The sequence below is a fragment of the Cryptotermes secundus genome, unplaced genomic scaffold (assembly GCF_002891405.2).
Source record: "Cryptotermes secundus unplaced genomic scaffold, Csec_1.0 scaffold401, whole genome shotgun sequence".
Classification (NCBI taxonomy): domain Eukaryota; kingdom Metazoa; phylum Arthropoda; class Insecta; order Blattodea; family Kalotermitidae; genus Cryptotermes; species Cryptotermes secundus.
In genome coordinates this window covers 1,726,736-1,753,877 of record NW_019731223.1, presented here as the reverse complement: position 1 = coordinate 1,753,877, position 27,142 = coordinate 1,726,736, and the positions used below count along the sequence as shown (strand labels likewise).

General features: G+C 38.4%; 1 protein-coding gene across 1 annotated transcript; it reads right to left on the bottom strand.

Moving 5' to 3' along the window:
- Positions 1–1,311: 1,311 nt before the first annotated feature.
- LOC111866531 (GRIP1-associated protein 1) lies at positions 1,312–26,664 on the bottom strand. The gene is made up of 9 exons (XM_023855564.2): positions 26,654–26,664; positions 26,394–26,571; positions 23,404–23,634; positions 20,278–20,424; positions 15,926–16,150; positions 15,554–15,788; positions 9,682–9,818; positions 4,366–4,561; positions 1,312–3,957 (listed from the first exon to the last, which is right to left on the bottom strand). The coding sequence occupies exons 1-9, from the start codon at positions 26,662–26,664 to the stop codon at positions 3,716–3,718; spliced, it is 1,602 nt and encodes a 533-aa protein (XP_023711332.2). The 3' UTR covers positions 1,312–3,715.
- Between the last annotated feature and the right edge of the window lie 478 nt (positions 26,665–27,142).

Sequence of the window (27,142 nt, the reverse complement as noted above, 5' to 3'; positions counted from 1 at the left end):
AAAACATCTATTTAATTTAACATAATAAAACACATCAGTGATGGGACAGTGCATAAATACATGGATATTTATGCATACAAACTCTGTTACTGAACACATCAGTCTTCCAAGATGTGTGAATATTTAATCTCTCACTGAAAGCATGAATGTATGTCTGTTTTATTAAATTTATGTTTAATTTTCAATATAAACTGTAGGTGTATTCCAGGATTAAGTTTAGCTGATGCAAAGTAATTTCTTTTGCATCATATATGCAAAAGCTTAAGTTTTCTCCACATTTACTTCAACCCAAACACCTTACTAGTGTCTAACATAGCATGTGTGTTTTCTTTTTTGTGGTATTTATGTTCTTACCCAATGAATTATCATCAGCACAGAGCAAAATCAGTTGGATAATTTGAAGCTCTCATAATATGAAGATGGTGCTAATATTTAGTAATTTTCATCAGCTGATAGTTTCCTGGGGTGAAACTTTTGATGAGAGAATATGATGAATCTATAAGATCTTCACTTATGCCTGCCAGTGCCGTTATCATGTTAATGAAAAGTGAGTTCTGCAGAATGGTTTCCATTCCCAAAACAAATCTAAATCATATACTTACTTCATATAATTCTATATTAACAACATATTCTACTGTTAACAAGAAAACAAGCGGGCCAAAACAACAACAAACAGAATGAGCCTAAAATAAAACAAGGGCTGAATAAGTAAACATACTCTTTCAAGTGTATCATCTGGTCTCCTGAATTTTGATTGTATACTGTTTTCCTGCAAATGACTTAAAAAGGAATTGACAACCACAGCATTAGCAACCCATATCTATCAATTTCTCACAAATCAAAGCTCTTTTCATGTAACTATCAATGAAGTCACATATCACTTAAGAATAGTGTGACATGTTGATCCCCTCCCACCCCTCAGCGGTAACGTAACGCTCGCGTAATAGGCGAGTAATCACCCCGCATCCTGGCAGCCATGCGCGGTGACGTCACGAGCGGAGCCGAAGATAGCCGAGCCCCGTAACCGGGTAACTATGCAAGGCGAATCAACAGCGGTGACGTAACCGGACAGCGTGGCTAGCAACAAGGGTGCCTATTACGTGGCCGTATTGTCCGATCGAGGCTACATAGGGAGAAGTGAAGGCTATTCACAGTCAGTTATAAAGTAACAGTCGCCGAGTCGAGACGTAAAGTCAGCCAGTCAGTTGTATTGTGGCATTTGGAGTGTACTAATTGTGATACTGCAGATAGCAGTAACCGTAAATCTGTAATTTGGGTGATTGTAAGTGCGAATGTGAAATAAAATTCGCTATATAAAATACGGCGTGAAGTTATTTGTCGCGATATACGCCCGATACGCGACAATAGAAATTGAAAAAATCTATCAAATGAAGATATTTCCAAGCAAGAACAAACAACTGATGCATGTTACTGGAAGTTAACAATTACACAGAATCAGGGCACCTATTATATTTATATTGACCTCTTCCTCCACCTGCCCCCACAACAGATTAGGCCCTGTGGCTTGTTAACTATTCCAGAATTTATCTGAAAATTGTGAATCTTAGACACTTAGTAGGACTCCTTACATAGGGGATCAGTTTATCGCAAGACCACTACCTACACAAGAAAAAACAAATACAGAAATACTGCAGACATACATCCATGTCTCAAGTGTGATCCAAACCTACAATCCCAGTGTTCAAGCAAGCTACAGCATTTCATGCTTTAGACTGCATGTCTACTGAGATCAGCTATTTTAGAACATAAAAATTACAATCTGGAAGCTCAGCAAATTAAGTTGATATCAATGCCACAATTTTATTCTTCTTCAAGGGCACAAAGGCCTACACAAATGACATCGTCGGTCATTACTGCCTCTACTTTGGTTTCACATAAATAAAAATCATATGAACACAAAGTAGGAGGGCTTTTGGAAAGAAGCCTCCAGTGATCTGTTAAAGCAAAATATGAGGAAAAAAATTTATTATATACAAAAAAATAATTACATACTTATCCTGTTTCCCAACATAGTCACTGCCAGAATTGGGGCACTAGTTCTATCAGGGAATAAGTTTTTGTATTCCTGTGTCAAAGAAGTCTTCGCCTGTTAGCTCAGCCATATTTTGACACCTTTCATCAATGCCTTATCATTGCTGAAGTGCTGTGATCCCAACAACTTCTTCAGATAGGTAAACAAGTGGTAGTCACTCAGAGTAAGATCAGGGCTGTAAGGGTGAAATGCTCCAGCAGTGCTCAAGTGCAAGCAGCTGCATGCAGACATGCACTGTCATGGAGGAGCATATACTGGATGTCAGCATTCCAAGCCTTTTGTTATGAATAGCCAGCTGTACACAGTTCTTTTATTCTTCTGAAATACATTTCTGACACTGTGGTCTCTTACTGTATGAATTCCACCATTAGCACTCCTTTCCTGTCCAAGAAAGCAGTTGCCACCAGCTTTCCGGCAGGCATTCATTTCTTTAACCTCTTCAGCTTCTTTGGTGAATGTGTGCACATCCATTGCTTTGACTGCTCTTTGGTTTCAATATTCACAGATGAAACCCAAGTTTTATCACCTGTTAGTCACACAATGTGCCTGAGAAATTCATTACCATCTTTGTGATATCATTCTAAAAAAGTTGACGTTCAAGCTGTTCTCTGCATTTTGTGCACACCCATGAGCATTTTCAGAACCCATCTCGCATAAAACTTGTGACAGCCTAGCCTAACTGTGATAATCTTGTACAGAACAGTGCATGAAATTTGTGGAAATTCACATGAAAGTTCTGAAATTGTCTAACATCATTGATCACAGATTTCTTTGGTCAACACTTTGAACGAAAACAAGAATATCACTCACTACAGCTGGCCGTCTGACCACTAGGCTCTTCATTGTGAATATGTGTTCTCCCAGCTTTGAACATTCTACACCATTGTCTTACAGTTGCTCCATTCATTACATTTTGGACATAAACTGCTGCACATAATTCCCAACAGATTTCTGCAGTGTTCATGTTTTTGGCGTGAAGAAATTAGATAACAGTGAAAACTTCACATTAATCTGGCAGGATTAGCAATTGCAGGACACATCATAACTTACTCTGTAGAGACAGGCAAGTACACATCATAACTCACTCTGTAGAGACAGACAAGAACAAACACTACATGAACAGTTATGTGATGGCTTCAAGGCAATGAGTCATGTTCCACTACCTTGCACGTGCGAGCTATCCCCAGCTCCTACATTAGTTGCCTAAACTAAATGGAGGTTACTTCCCAAATAGCCCTCGTATCATAATGTATCAGTTATACAAATTCACACTCTAATGAGACGATGTAAATAGTATAAAGATCAGAGAGTAACAAATTTCTTCCAAGGAAAGCAGGAGGGCATGACTTTCATACATGATTTAGTAAATTTCAAATCCTAAATTCCTGACTGACACACTAAAAATGTGATCTCCAAATATGCACAGATCTAAAACACATTTAGCAATAGTTTCATGGTACCCACTGAAAAAGCAATAACAGGCTTATACTGCATGATTACCAGTATAGCATGTATTGTAACTGTAAGCTAGCATGTTATCACTAAATGAAGCTGCACACCTTGACATAGTATAGTCCCCACCATAACAATAATCATTCTGTCAGAAATATGACAGTCAACAATGACAAGAAACAAGATACACTTGTATCTACTGCAATACCCTCATGTACACACATTACTGTCAGTTCCCTTGCTAAGTCTAACCACTTCCAGTGAGAGCTGTTCCAGATTAGTCTGTAAGTGCATATTCTTGGTCAGCATCTCTTCTAGCATTCGCTGCATCCTTCGGTTTGATTCGTGTATGTGTTCATCTCCCTTCAACTTTTCAACGAACTTCTTCATTGACAGCCTTTCATTAGAAGGGGATGAAGATGATGATGATGATGTTGATGTGGCTACTGGACCTGAAAAGTGTTTCATGAAATGAAGACACCTTCATAGACAGTACTTCATCAGAACATGATTTATTTATTAGATGTTGGTATGTCATAATACACACAAATAATGTCCTGTTTTCATAAGAACTGGTGAAGATATAGCAAACTGAGAAGACTTTATTTGTGCTGTGGTTAGAGTGATTTTTGGAGTGTGTACCTCAGTGAGACTGCCATAGTTATTTGTAGTTACAGTCTGTAAGTGTTCAATACATTCAATTACCAATCCAAACCCCATCTATAGTTGCTCATACACATGACTATATGAATTAATGCATACACAGAAACTGCACTGTAATGTAGCTATGTTGGTGAAATAAAACATACAATACAAAGAATAAAACCACTACTGCTACGTACAATGGTCAAAAAACAAACCTGATTTTCCTTCAATACAATAGTACTCAATAAGAGCTGTCTTGCGCATCAGATCCTCAGCCATAGCAGCACTGCCTTGTTCCAGATGATTAATTTTTTCTTCCAAAACCCACTTCTCCTGTTGCAGAGCAGTGATCTTTGAAAGCAATCTGTAAGTCTCTTGTTCCAGATCCTGGTCTTTGGGTGGTGGAGATATCTTCAACAACAGAAGTCACAGCACTCTTGTTGAATGAATAATTCTTAAGTTATTTCACAATATTTTAACTTGAAAGTTTATATAACAAATAAAACTGGAAGATCACAGATACATACCAGCAGGATATGGCTACTGTAAGTACTAACCTGGTATTTGTTGAGAGAAACTATGGGGAAAAACCGGTTAGAACAGCTATCTGCCAACCTGAGATCCAAAATAGGTGTCTCCTGAACACAGGTTTAGTGTCTTGCTGCTACACCAACTAGCTCAATGCTAGCTCTACTCACCTGCATTAGTCAATCTTAAATACAGAATAAACCAAGTACCTTTGACAACTGGGGGTATGAAGGTTACTTGGGCTGTCATCCTTAGCCCTTTAAAATACATAATGAGTTTTAATAAAATATTTAATGAATGAAGTGTTGATGTGTTATTATTGCTACTAAACACACCAAAGAATGATACCATTCCAGATTACTAGACACTATGTTAAAGCAGTTGGAATGTAAACACAGCCGGTCATAGCTAACTGTGAGAAAGTATTATAATGGGTGACAGCAAACTCAACAGACCTTTGGTTAGGATATCTATCACTGGGTGTTAAATCACAGACCATTAAAACATGAGAAAGGTGTGTTACTTCCAGAACATGCTTTGTTCATATATTTTCCCGTTATTTATCATGTAATTATGTTTATCATAATATAGCAATAATTTTATGCTTCTTAAACTACAAGAAACATGGGTCATATATTTTATCGCACTACAGCAACCTCTTGCACTTTGCATTCCAATTTTAGCACTCTTATTTCACTGTCTCTGGGCAACTTCATAAATTAAAATTCATACTATGAAGCCTCTTTGGCTTTTCTTATTATTTATTTAACACTACATGTTTCGGCCTAACCAGCCATTATCAGGTGTATAAGACTGTAGATGAAAAGTGCTGCTCTGTTGTTATACCGTCGTATTTTGGATTTTATGAGTAATGTAAGATGCTTATGAATATTTTAAGTTATTTTTTTAGATTATCATGCTGCAGTTACTTTTAGTCACACAGCTCAAAAAAAAAAAAAAAAAAAAAACCAGCCCACCAGAAAACACACTCCAGACCCACAAAATGTGTGCTCAACAAAAGCAACCACAGCATGATAATCTATTAAAAAAAATTTAAACATTCTATAAGCATTTAACATTACTTATAAAACACAAAATACAACAGGACAACAGCAGAGCAGCAGCTTTCATGTATAAACTTATGCACCTGATGATGGCTAGGTAGGCTGAAACAGATAAATAAGAAGAGATAACAAACCTTCGAAGTGTGAGTTTTAATATATAGACAAAGCTGCCCAGAGAAGGTGAAAGGAGAGTGCTAAAATTGTCATATATTTCGTTCACTGTCTCTCACTGTATGCATTTCTGAGTCATATTAAGACGGAAACAAATTAGAGATTCAAAGAAATTCACAATGGATTAACTCTTCTGGGTCAGAATGGATAATTTAGTGAGTAAGCTGAATAACCAATTCAGTGATGCTGACAATTGCCAATACTGAGAAATCAATTTCAATGCCTTCTTGCTGCACGATCTTCTTAGTCAAACCACAGTGTAATCTGTTGTAAATTTTGATTTTAAACATATTTTTGTGTCCAAAATTGCTTACAAAGTTTATTGCTCTGCTCCACACCAGATATTATTTATAAACTAAACCACATATATTTTTTTAACCACTGGTCACAGACTTCACACCATCATATAGTAACATGTTAATGAACAATGAATTTGAATGGATTTAGAACAAAGCAGCTGTGGCTAATCTGAGGTTTCATCCTGGCACTGGCCTGATGGGACTGATGAAAGTCATGAAAAACTCTGTCAGGATAGCTGGTGTATTGGCAGAGACTCCAACAGACCACCTCCCAAATATGTGTCAGGAAGTTGCATGTGAGCCCTCTTGCTCTGCTGACCTGTACTGTGACACAGATTCTGAAGATCTTGATGGAAGTCACATTTCATCAGCAGACAGCCAGGAGACTGTATATGATTATTTCTAACAGATGGGCAAAGTTCATATTGATGAAGCATGTGCAATCATGTGACATTTGAAGTTCTTATAATCATGAAAATGAATACTGTTGTCTTCTCAGATGAAATCTTATGTAGTCTCATAAGTCATTACCACCACTTCAGTAGAATGTGGCAAGTCTACCAGACTACACAGCATCATATTCCAGAAGATAGTAATCTTCATATGCATATCAGTTTCAGAAGGAATAAAATGGACTGAACAAAACACCTGTGACACATTTTGACCGGAGCATGGCACAACAGTACATCAGCTATTAACATACTGTGAGGGAGCCTGAGATTCATTTAGGAGGGAAATACTGTGCTGTAAGCTCACCGAGTCTGGTACACCCATGAAACCATTTAGGCTAACTGGAACATATAGAAACCTAAGTGAAGTTCATATAGTTTAACAATCTGTCTGATATATTTCCTACTTGGAATGGTTTAAAAAAAGGGGGGGGGGGAAGATGCTTTATTGTCATTGCTTTTCAACTCTGCTTTATAAAACACCATCAAGAAGGTCCAAGAAAACTAGGAGGGACTGAAATTGAATGGGGAACACTGGCTTCTGATCTATGGTGATGGTGTTAACATATTAGGGGAAAAACATAAATATCATGAAGACACATAAAGAAGCTCCCAGCATCATACAAGAACAAGAACGAAGAGATCCTTTGAAAATGTGGCAAAATTTGAATATTTGGGAATGATAATGACAATCAAAATTCAATTCATGAAGAAATTAAGAGCACTTTAAATTTGGGGAATGCTTGTTATCATTCAGTTCAGAATATATCGTCTTCCATCTGCTATCTCAAAATGTAAGCACTAAAACATATAAAAATATAATTTTGCCTGTTGTTTTATATGAGTGTGAAACATAGTCTCCCACACCAAGAAGATAATAGAGAATGAAGATCTTTGATAATAGGATGGTGAGGAGAATATTTGGGCCTAAGATAAAGGAAGTAGCAGACTGCTGAAGAAAACGGCACATAATTTATATTCTTCACTAAGTATTATAGGGACGATAAAACGGTAGGCATGTAGCATGCATGAGGGAAATGAGAACTTTTGGAAGGAAAAGCTGAAGGAACAAGAGCACTTAGATAATCTATGCACAGAAAAATATTAATAATAAAATGGTTCTTAAAAATATATGATTGAAGTGAATGCACTTCACATGGCCCAAGGTAGGGACCAGTTGCAGATTCTTGTGAACATCGCAATAAACATTCAGGTCCCATAAAAAGCAGGGAATATCTTCCGTAGATAAGGACCCATAAGGTTCTCAAGGACTCTGCTACATGGAGTTAGTTACAAACAGTCAACAACAAAGAAGCTGTAGTGACAGAATAAAATTTAAAATTATTGACAATAGAGGGAAAATTGGATATAACCGAAAAGTGGACAGCTACCCAAAAAACAAAATGCACAATTATGTTCAGTTCCATGGTATTTACAATATATCTAATTATGAGGGTGGTTCAAGATTAACCCAGACTTTAGTTCTTTTCCTGATGATGTGGCCACCAGAAAATCAAAATTCTTTTATGGACAGTCAGTGGCAGAACCACACTCACTTCTGTGCATTAGAACTCATACAAGATGGCATTGGGCCTTGTCATTCTGAGTGTAGAACAGCGCTGTATCATCAAATTCCTTATAAAAGAGAAAGTAAAACCAACAGAAATTCTTTGTGGGTTAAATGCACAGAGGCTTTGTCATGTTAAAGTGTCTATGATTGGTATAATATGTTTTCTGAAAGCTGTGAAGAACGCCTGAACCTACCACATACTCACATTCAGCCAATAGCAGTACCCAATATGAACAATCGCCACATCAAAGAGCTATTTAGTGAAACAGCACAACATTACATCAACTCGCTTCACAGCAATGTGCACCAAGAGTGGAAGAAAAGACCTAGGAAACTGACAAAGAAGATAACCCTACTGCATGACAATGCTTGTCCACATACGGCAAATTTGTCAAAGGTAACACTGGCAACAATGGATTCAGAAATCATGAACCAAATTCCTTACGGCCTTGACTTAACCCCCAGTGATTTTCACTTGTTTGGACCAACGAAGGGGCATCTAGGAGGACAGACATTTCAAGCTTATGCCAGACTCAAACACAGTGTCCTGAACTGGTTATGCAGTCAACATAAAACCTTTCATGCTGCTAGCATCGGTAACTTGCCAGGACAATGGAAAAGATGTGTTAGTATAAAGGGAGAATACCTTGAAATGGAGCGAGAGTTCAGCGATTCTGACATGTATATTCTTTTTCTACAAAAATTAAGTCCAGGTCAACCTTGATTTGGTATGCAGTCATAAAAAAGTTTGAAATGCTTGGACTACTGAAAACTTCTTAAGAGGGTATCACAGTATCACACAAAGCTTCAAGCAACATTCTGCCAAATGATATTATTCATTAAGAAGAAGTTTGTAATGTACAAGTACACATAATTTGATATCAAGTTTATTATAATTAGTATGTAGACCTGTTGCTGGGCAACGACCACGAGATAAGCAAATATACAAGAACTGTTCTTGAGTAACGTCTTCATAAATAAACATGTCCTCACAGCAATGAATCCGCATGCAACGACAGGCGAACTGTTGGAAATGGAGTTTTCTATGCGGTCCATGCCGAGGATGAATGAGGCAAGTTGGTTAGTATTAGCCAGCGGACAATGACATAAGAACAGAAGCTGAAGAATCACCACCACTGAGAGCTGTTACCAAGCAACAACTAGCAAAGACTATAAGAGACTGAGGCTTAGAGTGTACTGTAGTGTGCAGATTACTGATAGTGTACTTGTAGTTATTAGTTGTGTGTATAAGTGTTCAATAAATCCAGTCACCAATCCAAACCCCATCTATAGTCACTCATACACATGATAATAGCAAACCTGAGACACATTTCTAGCCTTTCAATAAGATTTTTATATCAGAAAGTCATTAAAAACAAAACATGCACCAATGTGAGTAAGTATCCACAAACATGCATGGAGAAATTACAGAATGACTGCATCATCTTACATTGCCATTGAAGTTGCTGATAGACCCTGCAACTATACTATTTTCATGAGTAATTGATTCTTGTGGTTCACAATTACCGCTCATCAGGCTCCATGAAGAAACAGAACTGGTTTCAGGATCAAGACTCTTGTTTACATCTGTAAAATTAAATTTTTTAATTCAGCGTATAAAATACAACTTTATGCATATTTTGTATCATATGCAAAACTGGAACTCAGTTTCTGAGAAACTTCTTATGTTACCTACCTATTACACTAGAGTAGGCTGCGCCATAGCTCAAGAGGTTAGTCGCTGGTTTCCCACCGCGGTGGCCCGGGTTTGATCCCGGGTCTGGTCAAGTGGGATTTGTGGTGGACAAAGTGGCGCTGGGACAGGTTTTTCCTGAGTACTTTGGTTTCCCCTGCCAATCTTCATTCCACCAATTGCTCCACATACCTGCCATCTGGGGCTGATACAATAGGCCAGAAGTGGCTGCAGTACAAGGGACTTAGTCCCAGCCCACTAGCAATAAAAAATAATAATACCCATTACACTATTGAGTTATTTGCCACAATCTTTAGAGTCAATATATCCTGACATTATTGGATAAATTAATTTATATGTCATGTTTATGTTACATTTCAGTGTGCAACTTGAGGTATAGGACATTTCATTTAATCATTACATGGTGTTAGTCACGGTAAAGGGTTAAAAGTGCAATAATTCCTTTCTCTCTACGAAAATTCACAAAAGTTTCAATTTAATAAATAGATATTGAATAATTAATACAATATTATATTTAAGCATCCTGTTGCACTCCACATGATAAATGATATAAACAAGAATTTAAAGGTTTAAAATTAGAACTAAAGATTTTATTATGGTGCTATTATAATAAACTCAAAATTAACGTGTGTGAAGTAATCTACGGGTGGACAGCTATCAACGAAGTAGAAGTTGATAATGACAGGGAGAGTGTTTTAGATGTTAAATTTTGAACTGGGTGCAGTGTGACAGCAACGTGAGTGTTATACACCTGATGATGGCCGTCTGAGGCCGAAACATGTAGTGTAGGGAGCAAGATCAAAGACACAAAATATATTGTTTGCACTTGAGACGGAGTTTATATCATTTATTGAATAATTAAGCTTATAACATAAAAAAGATACAGTACATTTAATGAATTTAGGAATACACAACATCAGTATCAGCATCACATGAATGGGTTGATGAATGATAATAAAAATAAATAAACACAACTTTAGTAATATAAAACATCATGTACCAACTAATTCATGCAAAACAATAAGGCTGATATTGCGTGATATTTACTAATGGTGCTATTATAAGCACAACAGCTGTAGTCTTTCTCAGTGCACCCCACCTGATAATTTATCTTGCCAAGTTGTCTAGTTTCTAAAACCTACATCATAAGCCAAAGTAGATTATATAAGCACTTTCATTTTTAAACATTTTAAGCTATAAGCTTCATATCACAGTAACAGTATCAACCATACCTTAACAAAAAATTTACACACACAAGCACAAGGCTCCACGATAAGTACCTCACAATGTAAACTACACAGCTTTGACCTGCACATGGCTCACAATGGCACATGAAACACTGTTCAACAAGAAGCAAGGTAAAGTTATCCCTGTAACAGGCCGTGGAGACCCATAGAGGTGTGAGAGGTTGAGGCTACCACATTTTCTAGACAATCAGATCACAGATGGTGGTAAGACTGTCAGTCTTGCACACTGGCTAGTCTTCACCCCCAAGATCATTCCTGGTACACATTTCTGTTAGAAGCTGAGTCAACTCCAGGGCCATAGTGCGGCTGGAAGAATTAGGTAAACTGAAAAAATCCTATGATCTCATCGGGATATGAAAGAGACAAAGCATAAACCATTACTAAGCAATATCCCTTTTGACTTACTCTTCAGAAAAGACTGCTTTAAATCTTGGACAGGATACCAAACACCTTCCCTGAGGATTTTTATGGTTTTGATCAGAACCTTCAAGCATACGCCATGATATAATCTTGAAACAAGACTTTTCTTCAAGAGCTGTGAATTTTATGAAAGGGCTGATAAGATAAACACAAGACATCCTTGAAGCATAATTAGAAAGTCCAATTTCATTTTGGTATTTTTTGGGTCAATAAAGCAAGAATGGCTACATTCTATAAACCAGTTTGTTTACACTTCCCACAATAGTTTGCAGCACGGTGCCACTGTCTATTATGGCTTGTGACTAAATCTGCCTAGGCGCTTAGACCAACAGGCTTGATGATCTTTGCCTCCAATCCAACGAATTCCAGCTGATCCCATCTACAACTGCGGCCCCTGGCCTCTCCCTGCCAAGGGAGTATCTGCATTGAAAGAACCTTCTGCAGTGTTCTTGAGGAGAAGCAGATCTTAGCCGACTATTTAGCCGCCCGTGGGGAACCTTATGGAGGTGTCTGCCTGGTCGAGTGACTAAACCTTGGCTGGCTCTGCTCTCTCTCCCATCCGATGCTGAAGATGGTCTGGTGGGCGGTCTAAGTGCTGGTGTATCATAATGTTGGATACAAAAATTGCAATTCACATTCTATACATGCTTTTGAGTCTTCCTTTGGACCATTTCTTGATGAAGAAACAGCCTGAGGGAAGGGTTCTTAGTGAGAGTCCATGATGACTAACTACTACCATAACCACATCGGCATACCCCCCCACACACACTGCACTGAAAAAGTTGCAAGAAGAACCAACAACCAACAGAGGACAGACCGAGAAGAGAAAGGAGAGCAATGGCCAAACAACAAATACAAGAACAAAACTAGGTGCCCTCCCAAGTGAAATATTTCGAAAGTAGGTTTAGGAGAGGGAGATCAAACCCAGGACTTGCCTGCGGGCAAGGATCCCCTGGAGTCTCAAGAGGCCCTCAGAAAGCAGTGCCAAGTTTCAAAATAAATGACTACTCTAGGTCAATGCGTAATGATGCAAGCAACTAGTGCTGGCCAGGGGCTGTCTTATCTGGGAGTTCTTCCTCTTTCTTCATCTGGGTGGGCACTGTAATCCATATATGTTGTATATGTTTACTGACTTGTGGAACACCATTAGGGATATACTGAGCAAGTCGCTGTGCTCGTTGATGAAGAGCCTGTCGAGTGCTTCTATGGTGTTTTGTGGTAGAGCCCCTCCATGTTCAGACTACAATCAGAAGAACCTCTGTGCTCTCACCTTCAAGCCTATGCTTCAATTCTGGAAGCAGCGGAGCATATTTGTCAAGTTTACTGTCTCCCTTCCTGAAGGTAGTCCTTGTCCTTGTGGCGGACCGTTATGTCGACCACGAAGATCCCTCCCTGGTTCTTTACCACCAAGTCAGGTTTGAGGACCCCTCCTGCCTTTTCAGGGAGCTTAATGTAGGCTCCCTTGTGATGGCTGCTTCTCTTTGTCCACTATCCTTTGTATGATGTAGTCCTTGATTGTGTCATGTCTCTCTATACTCTCCTTCTTGGTATCTGTGCACTGACCTAAGATATGGCCTAACATTTCCTTTTGGACATGACACTTATGACACTCAATTTCATTTGTGATCTTGGCCCTGGCCAGTGTCGCCCTGTCACCCGCAACATTGGCCCTTAGTTTGAGGGCCATGATGAATTTGCTCGGTCTGCAAATGGTTGGGTTTTCGACCCAGGCGTTCCAGATTTTGTCCCCAATGAAGGTTGGTACTGCCTTTCCCTGTAGTGTTAGTTGGGCCCTTTCTCTGATCTCTTTTTCCTTCAAGCAGGTTTTGTGTCACTCAATCTGTCCTATCTTGGCAATGGGCCAGTTTATATGCACCACTCAGACAATGTCTTCAACTCTCTGCTTTAACACCGACTCTTCCAATACGGCCCTCATTACATGGTCTACATTGAGCTGGAATTTGAGGGCAGTGTTGGTAAAGGTTGTCTCCAGCTTTGGTATGCCTAGTCCCCCATTTTTCTTCCCACAGTGTAACAGGCCATTGGCAGTGCACTGTGGGAGGTGATAGATGGTTTTAATCGTTCTTCAGTGGTCCTGGTCCATCTTTCGAACAGTGGTCATGGGGACCATAGCCAGGACCAGGGTGTATAGGAAGTGGGAGATCATATAAGTTTTGATCAGCAAGGCCTTCTATTGCAGCTTAAGGGATAGTTTTTTAACCTTTTCCAGTGTATCCCTGAACTAGCTGTCCAGGTTTTCAGCCGTTACTCCCTTCCAGGGTGAGAATGTGTTGTGACGTCTCAGCCTCGGCGAATGGGATATTCTCACCGTTGGCACTTGACAGACCAGGGTCCAGCAGTTGCCAGGAATCCCATGTTCTGTTTAAACTGAAGGCCGCACACTTTTGTGCCAAGATGGTCATATCCAGGCCTCAGATACTCCTTGGGTTTCCTTAGTAGATTTTCTGCTCCTGAGGCCGTGAACAACACGAGTATTATGTCATCCGCAAAGGTGAATGACAACACCATAATGTCATTGCTTAGTTGAAACCCTTGCATTTCCTCTCGCTGAAGGAGGAGGGGTTCCAGGATGGCACTGAATATGAAGGGAGAAAGCAGGTCGCCTTGTTTTACACCTCTTCTGATGTTCATGGGCACTTGCTGGTAGCCCTGTCTGATGGCAGTGTGGAAACTCTTATAGGAGTCCTCGATGAGTTCTATCATCGCCTCAGGTATGCCCTTCCTTTGTAGGGCATCACCTGTAACCCTTTGTGGTATCGTATCAAAAACTCTGGCTATGTCCAGTTGGACTGCCGTTATCCCAGTCTTCCTCTTTGCCATTTTCAAGAGCCTATCGAACACCTGCACATTACTGAAACAACCCGCCTCCTTTATGAAGGCTTTTTGTCTCGGGGAGAACTGCAGGAAGACCCTCAGTTTTTGGTCTATCATGCCCCAGTAAATGTGGCTCAGGATTGATGCAAACATGACCGGCCGGTAGTTCCTAACGTCGTCGTGGTGCTTCCCTTGTTTCAGGAGGTGTAGTAACCATCGGCAGACAGTCAGGAAGCAAACTAACCCATCAGAAACAGAAGAATAACTTATAAATAAATCTCTGAAATTCCCTGATGCTCAGCAAAATGTCTTAGACATGTACAGTGATTAGAGTCCCTTTTGCATTCAATTTTTTTAATAAAAATATTTTCATGAACTAATGGGATTTAGAGAGGGGCAGGTTTTACACAAGGGCTTTGATGTTTTATGGGACAACAAGGTATATATGATTGCCTGGAGAAAACCATAAATCTTCCAAGCTTTTGTAACCCACAGACGCAGAAAATCTTCATGCAAAATCACCTCTTAGAAGTGGATGATACAGTTATAAATAAATCTGTCATTCTTCAATGCTTTGGGAAACATTTTAGACACCTGTACTGATTACTGTCATTTTTGTACTAAATGTCTTTAACTGAAACAACTTGACAAAACAGCATGGTTTAGGGGGTGCAGGTTTTATGAAAGGGTTGAAGAGGTGAACTTAGGAATTCTTGAAGCATCAATAGATATTTTGGTTTCATTTGGAACACTATGGGACAACAAAGTAAGAATGTCTGCTTAGAAAATCTACAAACTTTCCAAGAAATTTGCAATCCTGAGAGAAATATAAGGAAGCAAACTCAACCCTTAGAATTTGATGATTCAATTATAAATAAATCTCTTACATTCTTTGATGCATAGAAAAATATTTTTGACACACAGTAAATTGAAGATCCGCTGCTGTGAATCAAAAGAACTGGGTAACATCATGACATAAGAAGACAAAGGATTCCCTTTGGATAGCTAGAAATACATACCACAGGTAAATGGTTCCCTTTTCTGATGGTAACGGCTAAAAACAGTTTCTCCTTTTCCTTTACAACCTGAATAAGCAAGGAACTTACCTGTCTTGATATGTGTTCCCTCATTCAGAAGGTCTCGCAAGCGTTCCTGTAACTTCTCTGACCGTTTACGCTCAGCCGCTAGTTGCCTTCGCAAATCCTTCATTACTGCAATCCCTTTTTTTTCCACCAACTGTTTCTCTTCTCCAGCATCATGCAGTTGCTGTTCTAGTCTGTTCAAATCTTCATCCTTTTTCTGTCCTTCAGCTTGTACAGACTCCAGTTCTTCTTTTAATTCCTTATATAGAAGGAGTATAAATTTAGTATGTGTCTGATTTGAGTCACAGTACCAAACAGTAGTAATTTCGAACAGAAATAAATTCGCCCTCACTGAACTTATATTCAAAATTATCAAATATATTATATAATTATTACCTTCTCATGATTTTCATAAAAACATTTCAGCTGACTAAGTTCTTTGTCATGTTCAGTTTTCAAATGTTCCATCACATTTTCATAATATGTCTGAGTTGATTTAATGTTGTCTTCTGCTTCCTTCTGGCGACATTCTAACAATTCTTTCATTGTTTCTAGTGACTTCACTTTAACTAGGGCATCATCTAACTGGCTCTGTAATGGGGCCAGCTTCTTTACTTCTTCCTGGATGAGGAAAGAACACTAATGAATCAAAAGAAACTGATCTCTTAAATTTAATGTCCTAAACCAAAAATAATCTTTCCTGGAAAGATAAAAAAATCAAAACTGTACATATACTTTAACACATTGCGGACCGGTGGTTTAAACATTTAAATCACCCTGGGGACCAGTGTTTTTAAACCTACTACCCTAACTTGTGCACTGTTCACTTTAAAAATTAATATAAAATCTCCTAATTAATTTTATGAACTGAAATTTTTGGAGAACACTTACCAGAGCTCCTAGAAGTGCTTGCGCATGTGATATCTCTGGAAACATTCCCCTTTGTGAAGAGGCATTATGCAGAAGTTGCACATGTAGGCAGTTCTACTCTTCTTCTTGTGCTCTGCACACACATGGCACTGCCTAGAAGGGTGTTTCTTCTTTCAATATTCACTCTTCACAATTTTCACGAGAATATGTTTCCGCATATCACCCGAGAGTCGGGCAGGGGGGTCTACCTGAGGCCTCCGGTGGGTGCGAAAAGATGGCCCCGGCTGCACTACGTCTGTGTCTGACGCACGTACTGCCACCACAGTGATGTCAGTAGCCCAAGCTTTTGCCAGTTTCAACAGAAATGCTTTGTATTTCAAAGTACAATTTCTGTTCACCTTTTTGAAAACCATAAATGAATTGAAAATTGCACAGTTTATAAGCCACAGTGCAACTTTCTTCGTCCATTTTACTGTTTTCCTAGGAAGGGAATAATAGGCCAAGAACTGGTCGGCCCTATCAACTCCTTTCATGAACATATTATACTCGGAAATACAAAGAGGCTTCTTTACTTGCCCGTGTCGTCTTTGAACATCGACCATGCTCGAATTGTGAATAGTGGAAACCATATTCACAACGCGAGTATCCCTCCAGGACTGAAGAAGAATGTCCCCCTTCCTCCTGAATGCGGTGTCGCCACGTTTCAGGCGTTTACATTCCTCTTTCAGATCTGGAGGGAGGCCTCTGTTCACCCTAATTGTACCACAAATACGTACTTTCCTTGAAAGTAGGTATTCTGCAGTTGCCACACTGTTGTAATAATTATCTTGATACACGTGATAATTTTGATTGAGATAGGGACCCAAAACAGAAACAATAGTTTCTTGCAATTTCTTGCCTTCAGCAGAATAAATTTCTAAATTTCCTATATATCCTGAAGTGCTTTCCGTGACAACACAAACAAGTAGGGCCATACTTTGTGAGCTTCCCAGGATTATACGTTCGAATACGAAGCCTTCCTCTCCAAGGAATCACACATTCGTCCAAAGACAGTTGTTGCTCTGGCTTATAAACTGTCTGAAATTTTTCAACCAAAATGTCTAATAAGGGCTGAATTTTGAAAAGCCTGCCCGTTGGTTGTGGTTGCACTTCATTATTGTTGAAATGCAAACACCACCATATCTGTTCAAATCTCTTACGACTCATGAGTTTGCCGAAAATTGCAATTTCTAAAAATGGGTCACTTGACCAATAATCCTTCAAACTTTCTCTCTTCGTAAGCCCCATTAGAATGATTAGCCAAAAATTTTTTCATTTCTGTTGAAGTGACATCCACCCACTTCAAAACATTATTGGTTCTGTCGTACGCCTCACAGTGTTGGAGATAGTATCTGTTAGTTTCCTGACACAACAGGTCAAAGAAACTAAAGAAACTATCTCCAAAAAACAGTGACACAACTTCAGACACGTCCGTTGGGTCCGATGGCATCTGCTTCACCCCCGGATCACCAGTAAACTTTCCCAAAGTGGGGGTTTTGTCCACTTTATCCCATGCAGCTGTCCCGACACTCGCACTTTCACTTGACACATTTTGGGCAGCCCTGTGGCCCCCGTCACTGTCATTGTCACTGATAATGGCCTCGCTATCAGAAGACGAAGCAGTTGGCAAATCTGATAGCTCATCGGAGAGCATATCTAATATTTCCTGTCCTCCGAGAGATCGCAACTGCTTTCGTCTCTGAGCCATGTTGAACTGGTAGCTGCGTGGTTCATACGTGCAAGCTTGGATTAGAACAAAGCCAATTTTGTTTAGGTTGTGACAGGAAATGACTCTGGTCGAGTTACCAGATAAGGTAGCAATCATTCCCGAGGTCATCTACGCAGTAGTTATGATTCAACGAAGCCACACAGCAATATATAGCGTTTTGCAACATAATGTGACCGTAGAGGGCCATATGGCCCGACCGGTCCGCAACGCTTGGAAACGTAGAGGGCCATATGCCCCTCTGGTCCGCAATGTGTTAATTAGACTTTTACATCAAAACTTACTGAAGTGAATTGAAATGCTGTGTTAAACGTGGATCTGAATTTTGAAATATTCATTCATATCCACCAAGTTTGAGAAAGTGTATTCTCTCCACATATATAAAATCAGGTGTACCTAAGGTAAAGGTAAAGTTGTCTCTATGAGTAACTGAATAAACACTACACCATGAAGGTGTATGGGGGAGTGGATGTATAGATCTGCATTTTCCTGACCTCGGCACTACTTGGGGGGTGAGTGGTCAGCTTCACGCCCCGGCTGCTTTACCACCTGGGAAAGAGCCCCCCAGCACCCACTGGATAGGATGTTGGGTAGACCCCAGAGTCAGTCTGGATGACTTGGAGACCGGGACTTGAACTCTGGCCCATCAGTTGTCCAGCCCATAGCCAGTCACTATACCAGCTCCCTCAGGTGTACCTAAAACCTATCATTAGTAAAACTTAAAAAGAAAGTGGATCCATATTAGATATGACTGTCATTTAAACACAAAGTTCCTGGCAGACTCATAATGCCTGCTTTCCTATTACAGACATCCAGTCCCATAAATCTTATACTTCCAATATTATACTTGGGCAATGTCAGCATACAATGCAACAATAAAATGGAATTAGCTCATGGGTTAGAATGCTGTGTTCATGCAGACAATGGGGGTGGAAAGAGTCTTGCTGAAGTCATATTTATTTATTTCTTGCAGCTCAGCTTAGTTTAGCTTAGCTCTGTTATGCTTAGCTCAGCTGAGCTCCGCTCTGGTCAGCTCAGCTCTGCCTTGCCTAGCTTGTTTTGCTTTACTTTGCAGCAGTAGTTTTCCAAAGAACTTACTATACTACTACTTACTATTTATACTGATTTTGTTTACATTTAATCTGTTGGCTATAACCCCATAGTTCACATCATCATCATCATGTACGTAACTGCTAACTTTAAACAACATATTCATACATTTATACATAATTTGCAGAGTTGTTCATACTCTGTCTTCACACAAAACTCATATTACTAGCTTCAACCCCCATTACTTATCAGTGTCATATTGAAAGCAGAATAGAAATATCTGCACTGTTGCCATGTTGTTGTTTTACCTTCTACAAAAATGAGCATAACAAAAGTTGAACATTTTCCAAAGATCTATTATTAAAAATAGTTTCAGGACACTACACTATGTGGCATTAGTGTCATTCCCACTTCAAAAGTATGTAGATATGCAATGGTATAATACCATGAAATTAATAACTATGAGGCTCTAGAGAGAGAAATTGGAGACATTCCATCCACTGGCCCATATAAAGCGGAAAGGATGCTAGGGAGAAAGTAGTCTTAGACAACTCAAAAACTTAGATCAAGGGCTTGAATCCTGGTTGGTACATGGACATCTCCTCTTTTTATGCTACACTTTATAGGTGGAGAGGCCTTACAATATTCTGATAGTCTATCAAAGAATCCTGCCAAATTTCTAAATAATTCGATTTCAGAATTAATTATGTATCAGAAAATGCAAGCCAGTCTAATGAATGGTAGCTGAAGAATGATATTAAATAAAGTTATCTTAAAAATTAATTTTAGTTTTCAAGTAAATGAGCAGCTGCAACTAGTCGATACTTTTAAGAATTATTATTTGTAATTTGAATTTTACAGAAAAACAGTTCCATTATTCTTAATGAAACCTCATTCCTTCTGTGAGTTAGCAGAAATCTTCCACAAAGTTACAACCAATCTCTCAGCTGCCTTGCTCATTTCTAATTTTACACACTGATATCACAACATAAAGTCTTTGTGAGTCGCAGATATGGGGTTCTATGCATGGCTGAATATACTGTGTACAAAGAGTGTAAATTACCTGGAAAGCTTCTATTTGTTTTTTCAATTCCTCTTCTCTGTTACTAAATTCATTTGTGAGATTTGACAACTGATGTTTATAATCATCACTTTTTTGTTGGATTCGTATAGACATTTCATCTACAAGATTCTTTCTCTTCTGTGCTACCTGCAATCACATATATGTAAATGGTGCTACAGAATTTCCATACTTACTGAATTATTAACTGAAAACTGTTCAGCAAAAGCCTACTAATTCCAAGATGAAAAAAAGACACTTTCATCATGAATTCCTTATGTGTAGTATTAAACTGTAACAAACTGTGTGTGGCACACACACATTAACTATAAACATACTGAAGTGTAAAGCCATGTTCCCACACATCTTGCAGAGCCTTCTATCATTTTATGTTAACATTTTTGCACAAACACATGCTAAACACTTTAAACACTACATATTCACACAACACTTCTCAAGAAATGGCACTTGCACGTTTAAAGTTGAATACAACTGGCACCAGTTCAAAAATTATAAACTGAATACATTACTGGAAATTTTGGAAAAATATTATACTTCTTGATTATATCACTTTTCTTTATCCTTCCATAAACATACATTCAAAACACATGACTCAGGTATATTCAGAATTATGGCAAAGGATCAGATAAATTATTTCATAATTTTCTTCAGTCCTCCTAGGAAGATTCCATAAGTGGTATAAAAGTGGTCATGACTGTTTGCTCCCATTTCCCCTTCCCAATTCAGCTTTGACAGCTATCCCACTATATCTCATTCAACAATAATTATTTCAGCATATAATACAGCGGCATGATTGATAGACTAATTGAAATTGGAAGGTGCTATGGCATGGAAATGAATGTGGAAAAAACAAAAGTAATGAAAATTTCGAGACAACCAACCCCAGTCACAATAAAGATAGACCAAAAACAAGTGGAAAATGTGAAATGTTTTAAATATTTGGGTAGCTTGTTAACAGATGATGGAAGGTGTACTAGTGAAATTAAATCCAGGATTGCCATGGCAAAAGCTGCATTTAGCAAGAAGAAGAATCTTTTTACCAGCAAATTGGACTTAAATTTGAGGAAGAAACTAGTGAAATGCTACATTTGGAGCATAGCTCTGTATGGGGCTGAAACATGGACACTTAGGGCAGTAGATCAGAAACATCTGGAAAGTTTTGAAATGCGGTGTTCTAGAAGGATGGAAAAGATCAGTTGGACCGATTATGTGAGAAATGAAGAAGCGTTAATTAAAGTCAGTGAGCAGAGGAATATCCTACACGAAATAAGAAAACGGAAAGCTAATTGGATTGGTCATGTTTTACGCAGAAACTGCCTTCTAAAAGAAGTTATTGAAGGAAAGATAGAGGGGCAGATAGAAGTGACAAGAAGACGAGGAAGAAGACGTAAGAAGATGCTGGATGACCTTGGGGACAGAAGAGGATACTGTCATTTGAACAAGAAAGCTCTAGATCGCATTAAGTGGAGGAATTGTTTTGGAAGAGACTCTGGACCTGTCGTCTTGACAGATTACTGATGATGATGATAATACAGCAGCATAATTCAACTAAATAAACACCATGTTTTTCTCCCACCTCTCAAAGTATCTTCTTCAATGTTGTTTTTGCTTTGTTTTGTAACAGAAAGTTTTATCTTTTGCCAATTTTCTCTGAAATAAATATGTAGTATTTTTTTATTGCTAGTGGGGTGGGACCAAGTACCTTGTACTGCGGCCACTTCTGGCCTACTAAGAATAAATATGAATAATCTGAACAGTTTTAATACCAAGCATGACTGTTTGTGAAAACTGATGTCATAATCTCTAAAAATAAGGAACTCTACACTAAAGTCATAACAAAACTTTAGTTTCAGTGGCAAAAAGAATTCAGTTCACCTGGTGTTACTTACATCATCATGAAATGTATTTATGTTACACAGTTTATTTATATTTAGTTTGCATCATACCAATACATGGTGAATCTGAATCATACTACAATCTGCCAAGTGTCCAGATTGGGTGATTTAACACTGTTTCCTGGTATAATGCTAACATCCCCTGAATTCACACTTCATTATAAACAGTTGTGCTTATGGAATGGTGCCTGGGTATGTGAATTTAATATTCTAATACTGTTCCTGTTCCCACCCCCACCCCTTGGGAAAGAATTACAAGTTATTTGATGACCTATTCTTCATGTAAGCTGGTATCAAACCCCTATCAGCAAATTTATCAAGGTCCCAAAGATTTACTTCCCTGTTAAGAAATTCCTTATGGCTTTTTACAAGCAGCCACCAACTTAATGAAATCTCATACTTGCTTGCTTTTTGTTTACTATCATAATAGTGTATTACACACAAGAAATGAACTTATAAGGAAACCTACAGAAGAGTTGGCTACTTCCTCAACTCCCAGGAAGGTTAATCTATCAAGTGCACAAGGGTCACACTACAAAATGTTCAAAGCTACCTGAAATCCTGGGTCTAATATGGAGGTCATAAGATAACATTAGATCTAAAAAGGCAAGCCAGAATTTGGGAGGTGACAATAAACCACTCTTGTCCCTTACATGTTACACAAGAAATAATATTACATGACACAAAAATTTCATGTGATAATTTTATGAAAACGAAAATGTTCCCATCACTATACACACTGAGCACCTTCAATTTATTAAAAACGATGCACATATATTTCATTTTTATTAAATTGAAACTTTTGTTAAGCTGAATTTTGTAATTTTAAAGTGAATTAAAAGTTACTGGTAAATCTGAAATTCTGGTTATAATAAAAATATTTATACATACTGAAAATCATATATTTATTAAACTGAATGCACACATGCTCCAAGATAAACAAACCAACTTTCTTTTAAACACAAACTTTCATTATACAGCATCCTGTAATTCTGAAATTAATTAGCTGGATGGGTAACTAAAAATGGGAAATTTGAAGTTTTGGAGAAGGCATTTTTTATTAATATTTCACTGTACACTACAAAAACAGAGAGCTGTTTTTGCTCAAAGATGAAGGCAACATAAATCATGATAAAAAAGGCACAAAAAAAATAAAACATCATATTTCAATCAACTGATCGCTTCTGCTATTAACACTTTCACATCCACTTACCAAGCTGACTTCATCCACTGCACTAGACAGCTGATTCTTCTGCTCTTCCAGAGCACTAACTAGGTTCTGTTTTTGATTTAACTTCTCCTGAGTATCTGCCAAATGAGATTCAAGTTGAGACTTTTGGTGCTCAACAACACTCAGCTTCTCTTTTGTTTCATTCAAAACATACTCTAACTCCATCACTTTAGCCTGAATTTCCATAAGATGTTCCTTGGATGTGCTTTCATTCTGGAAGGAGAAAATAAGAGCAGGTATGATTATTATCCACACTGTGTGTTTCAGATACTACAAATTAAGGGCAGAGTGAGGAATTATAAACAGAAAAACCACACTACATTTCCTAAATTACAAGCCACTATCACATTTGGATCCATAATGTGTATATATTTGCTGTCTTTTAGTGCATACGATTTCACTTGTTACTTCACAGTACATGTTTCGGCATCATTCTGCCATCCTCAGGTGTATCAATCATGTTATACCATTACACTGCCTGCCATCAAGTGTCCATTTATAAAATGATATAAAATGTGTGTTCAACGTTGTTCAATAATAAAATTTATATATTAAAACTTGTTAAGATCTATCATATTACATGTCGTATATCAAACTCGTGTGTAACACCATTCATCCGCTATGGGAGTCTTTCTTATTTTTTATATACTGTGTCTTATGATGTGTCTTTCTTATGTGGCTGCGTGCGTTGTATTGCTGGACATATGCAATACAATGCACGCAGCCACATAAGACACAGTATATAAAAAATAAGAACGACTCCCATAGTGGATGAATGGGATAAGAAGAGCAAAGACAACAGGTGAAGGCCATGGAAGGCAGGAAAGGCTTGGCACTGATGGGTGCCCAGACAGTGCAGGACTGGTGCCCTGATTAGGCCAGTGTGAATGGGCCTGTGTTGCCCTGTCAAGAATCCAATTAGAGTATCTTGTTAAGGAGGGTTGCTCTGATCTTCCAAGGAGGACTTCCTAAGGCAGAAAACATTCTCCCTGTTCATATTATTGGGATGAAGCTCAATCTCAATTGCCACCCTCATGATGTGATCCATATATCTGGGTTTGGTGAGAGGAGGGTGGTGTAACAGAACTGAATGTGCTGCCCCAAGTTGATGTTATGCTCCCCAACAGCTAACTTTTTTGGATGTTTTAGCTGGATATGGTGATAAGTGTTCCTTCAACCTGGTGTGGATTAAATGGCCTGTCAGTCTAATACAGACCTGACTGCATTCATAGGGAATACCGTACACTCCTCTCAGTGGCCTCAGTCCCAGGTCATCTTTCACTGGCCAAAGACAAATAGATATCTTCCTCAGCAGGAGGCTGACAAACTTGATATTGTGGCAGAACAGCACCTTGCTAATGCAGTTGAAGATCAACCTGACATTAGTCAGAAAAGCAACTGAAGCTGGCTTGCTGTTGCTGCAATATGATAGAACCATACCTTGCAGGCAGAGCTGATGTTCTATCATCTGATGAAATTCTGAAGATCTATTTCCTTACAGCATTTTCAACTTCATGCAGTTTTGTTGCAGTATACTTTGTTTTCCCTCATCTTTTCAATCTGAATGGTGATTTGGCTACACTGAAGGCTTCATTTAATGACTCCACAGCTGCTTCTCTGCTATATGCACTTATTTCATTGCAACTATCAGTTTCATCTGAGGAGACATCCACTTGCTTTAACAACTGGTTACTCAATTAGCAATGTAACAGGGAAGCTTTTCCCTATATTTCTCACACACCTTGTATCCACTTTTTAAAGATGGCATTCTTTCATATAATCCATAAAGGAACATTTATTAGGCTCTTCCTATAAGCAGAGTGTCCTTCTTCTTTAAAGGGGTGGCAGCACTGTGTAGATATGTTTTTCTTAGACAACTAAGTTTTCATAAAACATTTAACAACCAAATAAAAGTACTGACAAGCATGATTCATGTCAGAAAAGATTCACTGTCACAAGTAAACTGTAGCATTTGACACTGCTGCAAAGGGTCAGAATATACTCATGAATACATATCCATGAAGAGAAAATTTCATCAGCTTTAAAAAAAAGCCCCATATGAAACCTGCAGCTTGCAGAGAACAAAAGTTATGACAATTTCTTATGAGGCACCATGCCAAAAAATGTTATTATTTTTGCATCCCTGCTCACATAAACGGTGCTGAAAATATCCCATGTTCAATGGAGTCACCAACTACTGCATGACTTATAAGATGGGTTTTAGATTGGACTTATTGACACCTTATACACAGTTCTCAGGAGTACAGACAATACAGCGCTATCGCTCATCTACACACTTCGCTGTTCACTGCTTCACACATACTAGGGTTCTCAGTCTTCACTAGTAACATCCTGGCAACAGATTTACAGCAGTCTGTCACTTAAAATCACACATGAATTCTTCTTTTCACTCCTTCTTTGCCATTATTCTGTAGCTGCCAATTCCAAAGACTTGACTCAATTCAATTCCTCTGCTCCCAACCTCATATCCTGGCAGACTGGCATCTCAAAACTTGACTCTTCACTTAATCTTCAACTACTGTTCTGTACTTCCAAACACTTCCTTATAACCACTGTGCATGGACCTTGCAGAAAATACAGCTGTATTATTGATAAGGTGTGTTTACCATGCCGCTGCCTAGCAACAGACATCCTATTGTCACACAAGTTGGCTTGTGCGGGAATATGTTTGTCGAGTCACTACATAGCAATGGGTATCTGTCACAATATTAACATGTATATTACAGGCATGTACAGACCTATGTACATGGATATAAGGCATGCTTCAGCCCAAACATTTCTAAACATTACCACAAAATTTTGTCAGGTTATATGGAAGTTTCTGAATGCTAACAAAATGCACTATTACCAATGGAAGGATACACTGCATATGAAGCAATAAACAAACTTCTTACCTGGCTGCTAGAAAGAATTATCTGGTCATTTCTAAGTTCAACAGAGAAAAAACTTACCTTTCTTTCTAGCAAAGAAACATGAGACTCAAGTTCTTGAATACGCTGTGATGATCTTTCTTTTAATTCATGCAGAGAAATCTGTGTGTTGTTTAACTGAACCTGTAGCCTCTGATTTTGTTCCTTTAACATAACCACTTCCTGCTCTTTTTCTCTTTGTAGCTGCTCATTGCTGTCCCTACAGAAAAAGACAAAAAAAAAACAAAAAAAAAAAACAAGTACACTAAGGACTCGATATATCCAAGGTGATATGACGCTACCTTGTATGCATGAGCTCTCCTCCACTCCTATATCAGTTACATAAAATAAATGGAAATTACTTTCCAAATAGCCTTCATAGAACACTGTTCCATGTGAAACAGCAAACTATGTAGACCTGCTCACGAAGCTAGGAAGAAAAACCAAATGTTTGTACTATTAATAACTAATATTTAAACACAAAGTATACAGTAAAGACTCATCAATGAACCTTTCAGATTTCAATCACATTACTTAGTTTCCCTGTGTTGTAATACAGGATCTAGAGCTGCCAGAATTTAATTGCACCCTGATTTAAGAATGGTGAAAATTTTATTCCGAGGATACCCAACAAAATTATTATAATTACTTGTGCAGAGACAATATTATATTTAAGCATCCTGTTGCACTCTACACGATAAATGACACAAATTCCGTCCCAAGTGCAAACAATATATATTATATGTCTTTGATCTTGTTCTTTCTACACTACATGTTTCGGCCTCTATCGG

Coding starts and splice junctions, on each gene's coding strand:
- LOC111866531 (XM_023855564.2), bottom strand. Junction 15,789..15,925: donor TTTATGAAAATCATGAGAAG/GTAATAATTATA, acceptor CTTCTATATAAG/GAATTAAAAGAAGAACTGGA. Junction 3,958..4,365: donor TTGTATTGAAGGAAAATCAG/GTTTGTTTTTTG, acceptor AACACTTTTCAG/GTCCAGTAGCCACATCAACA.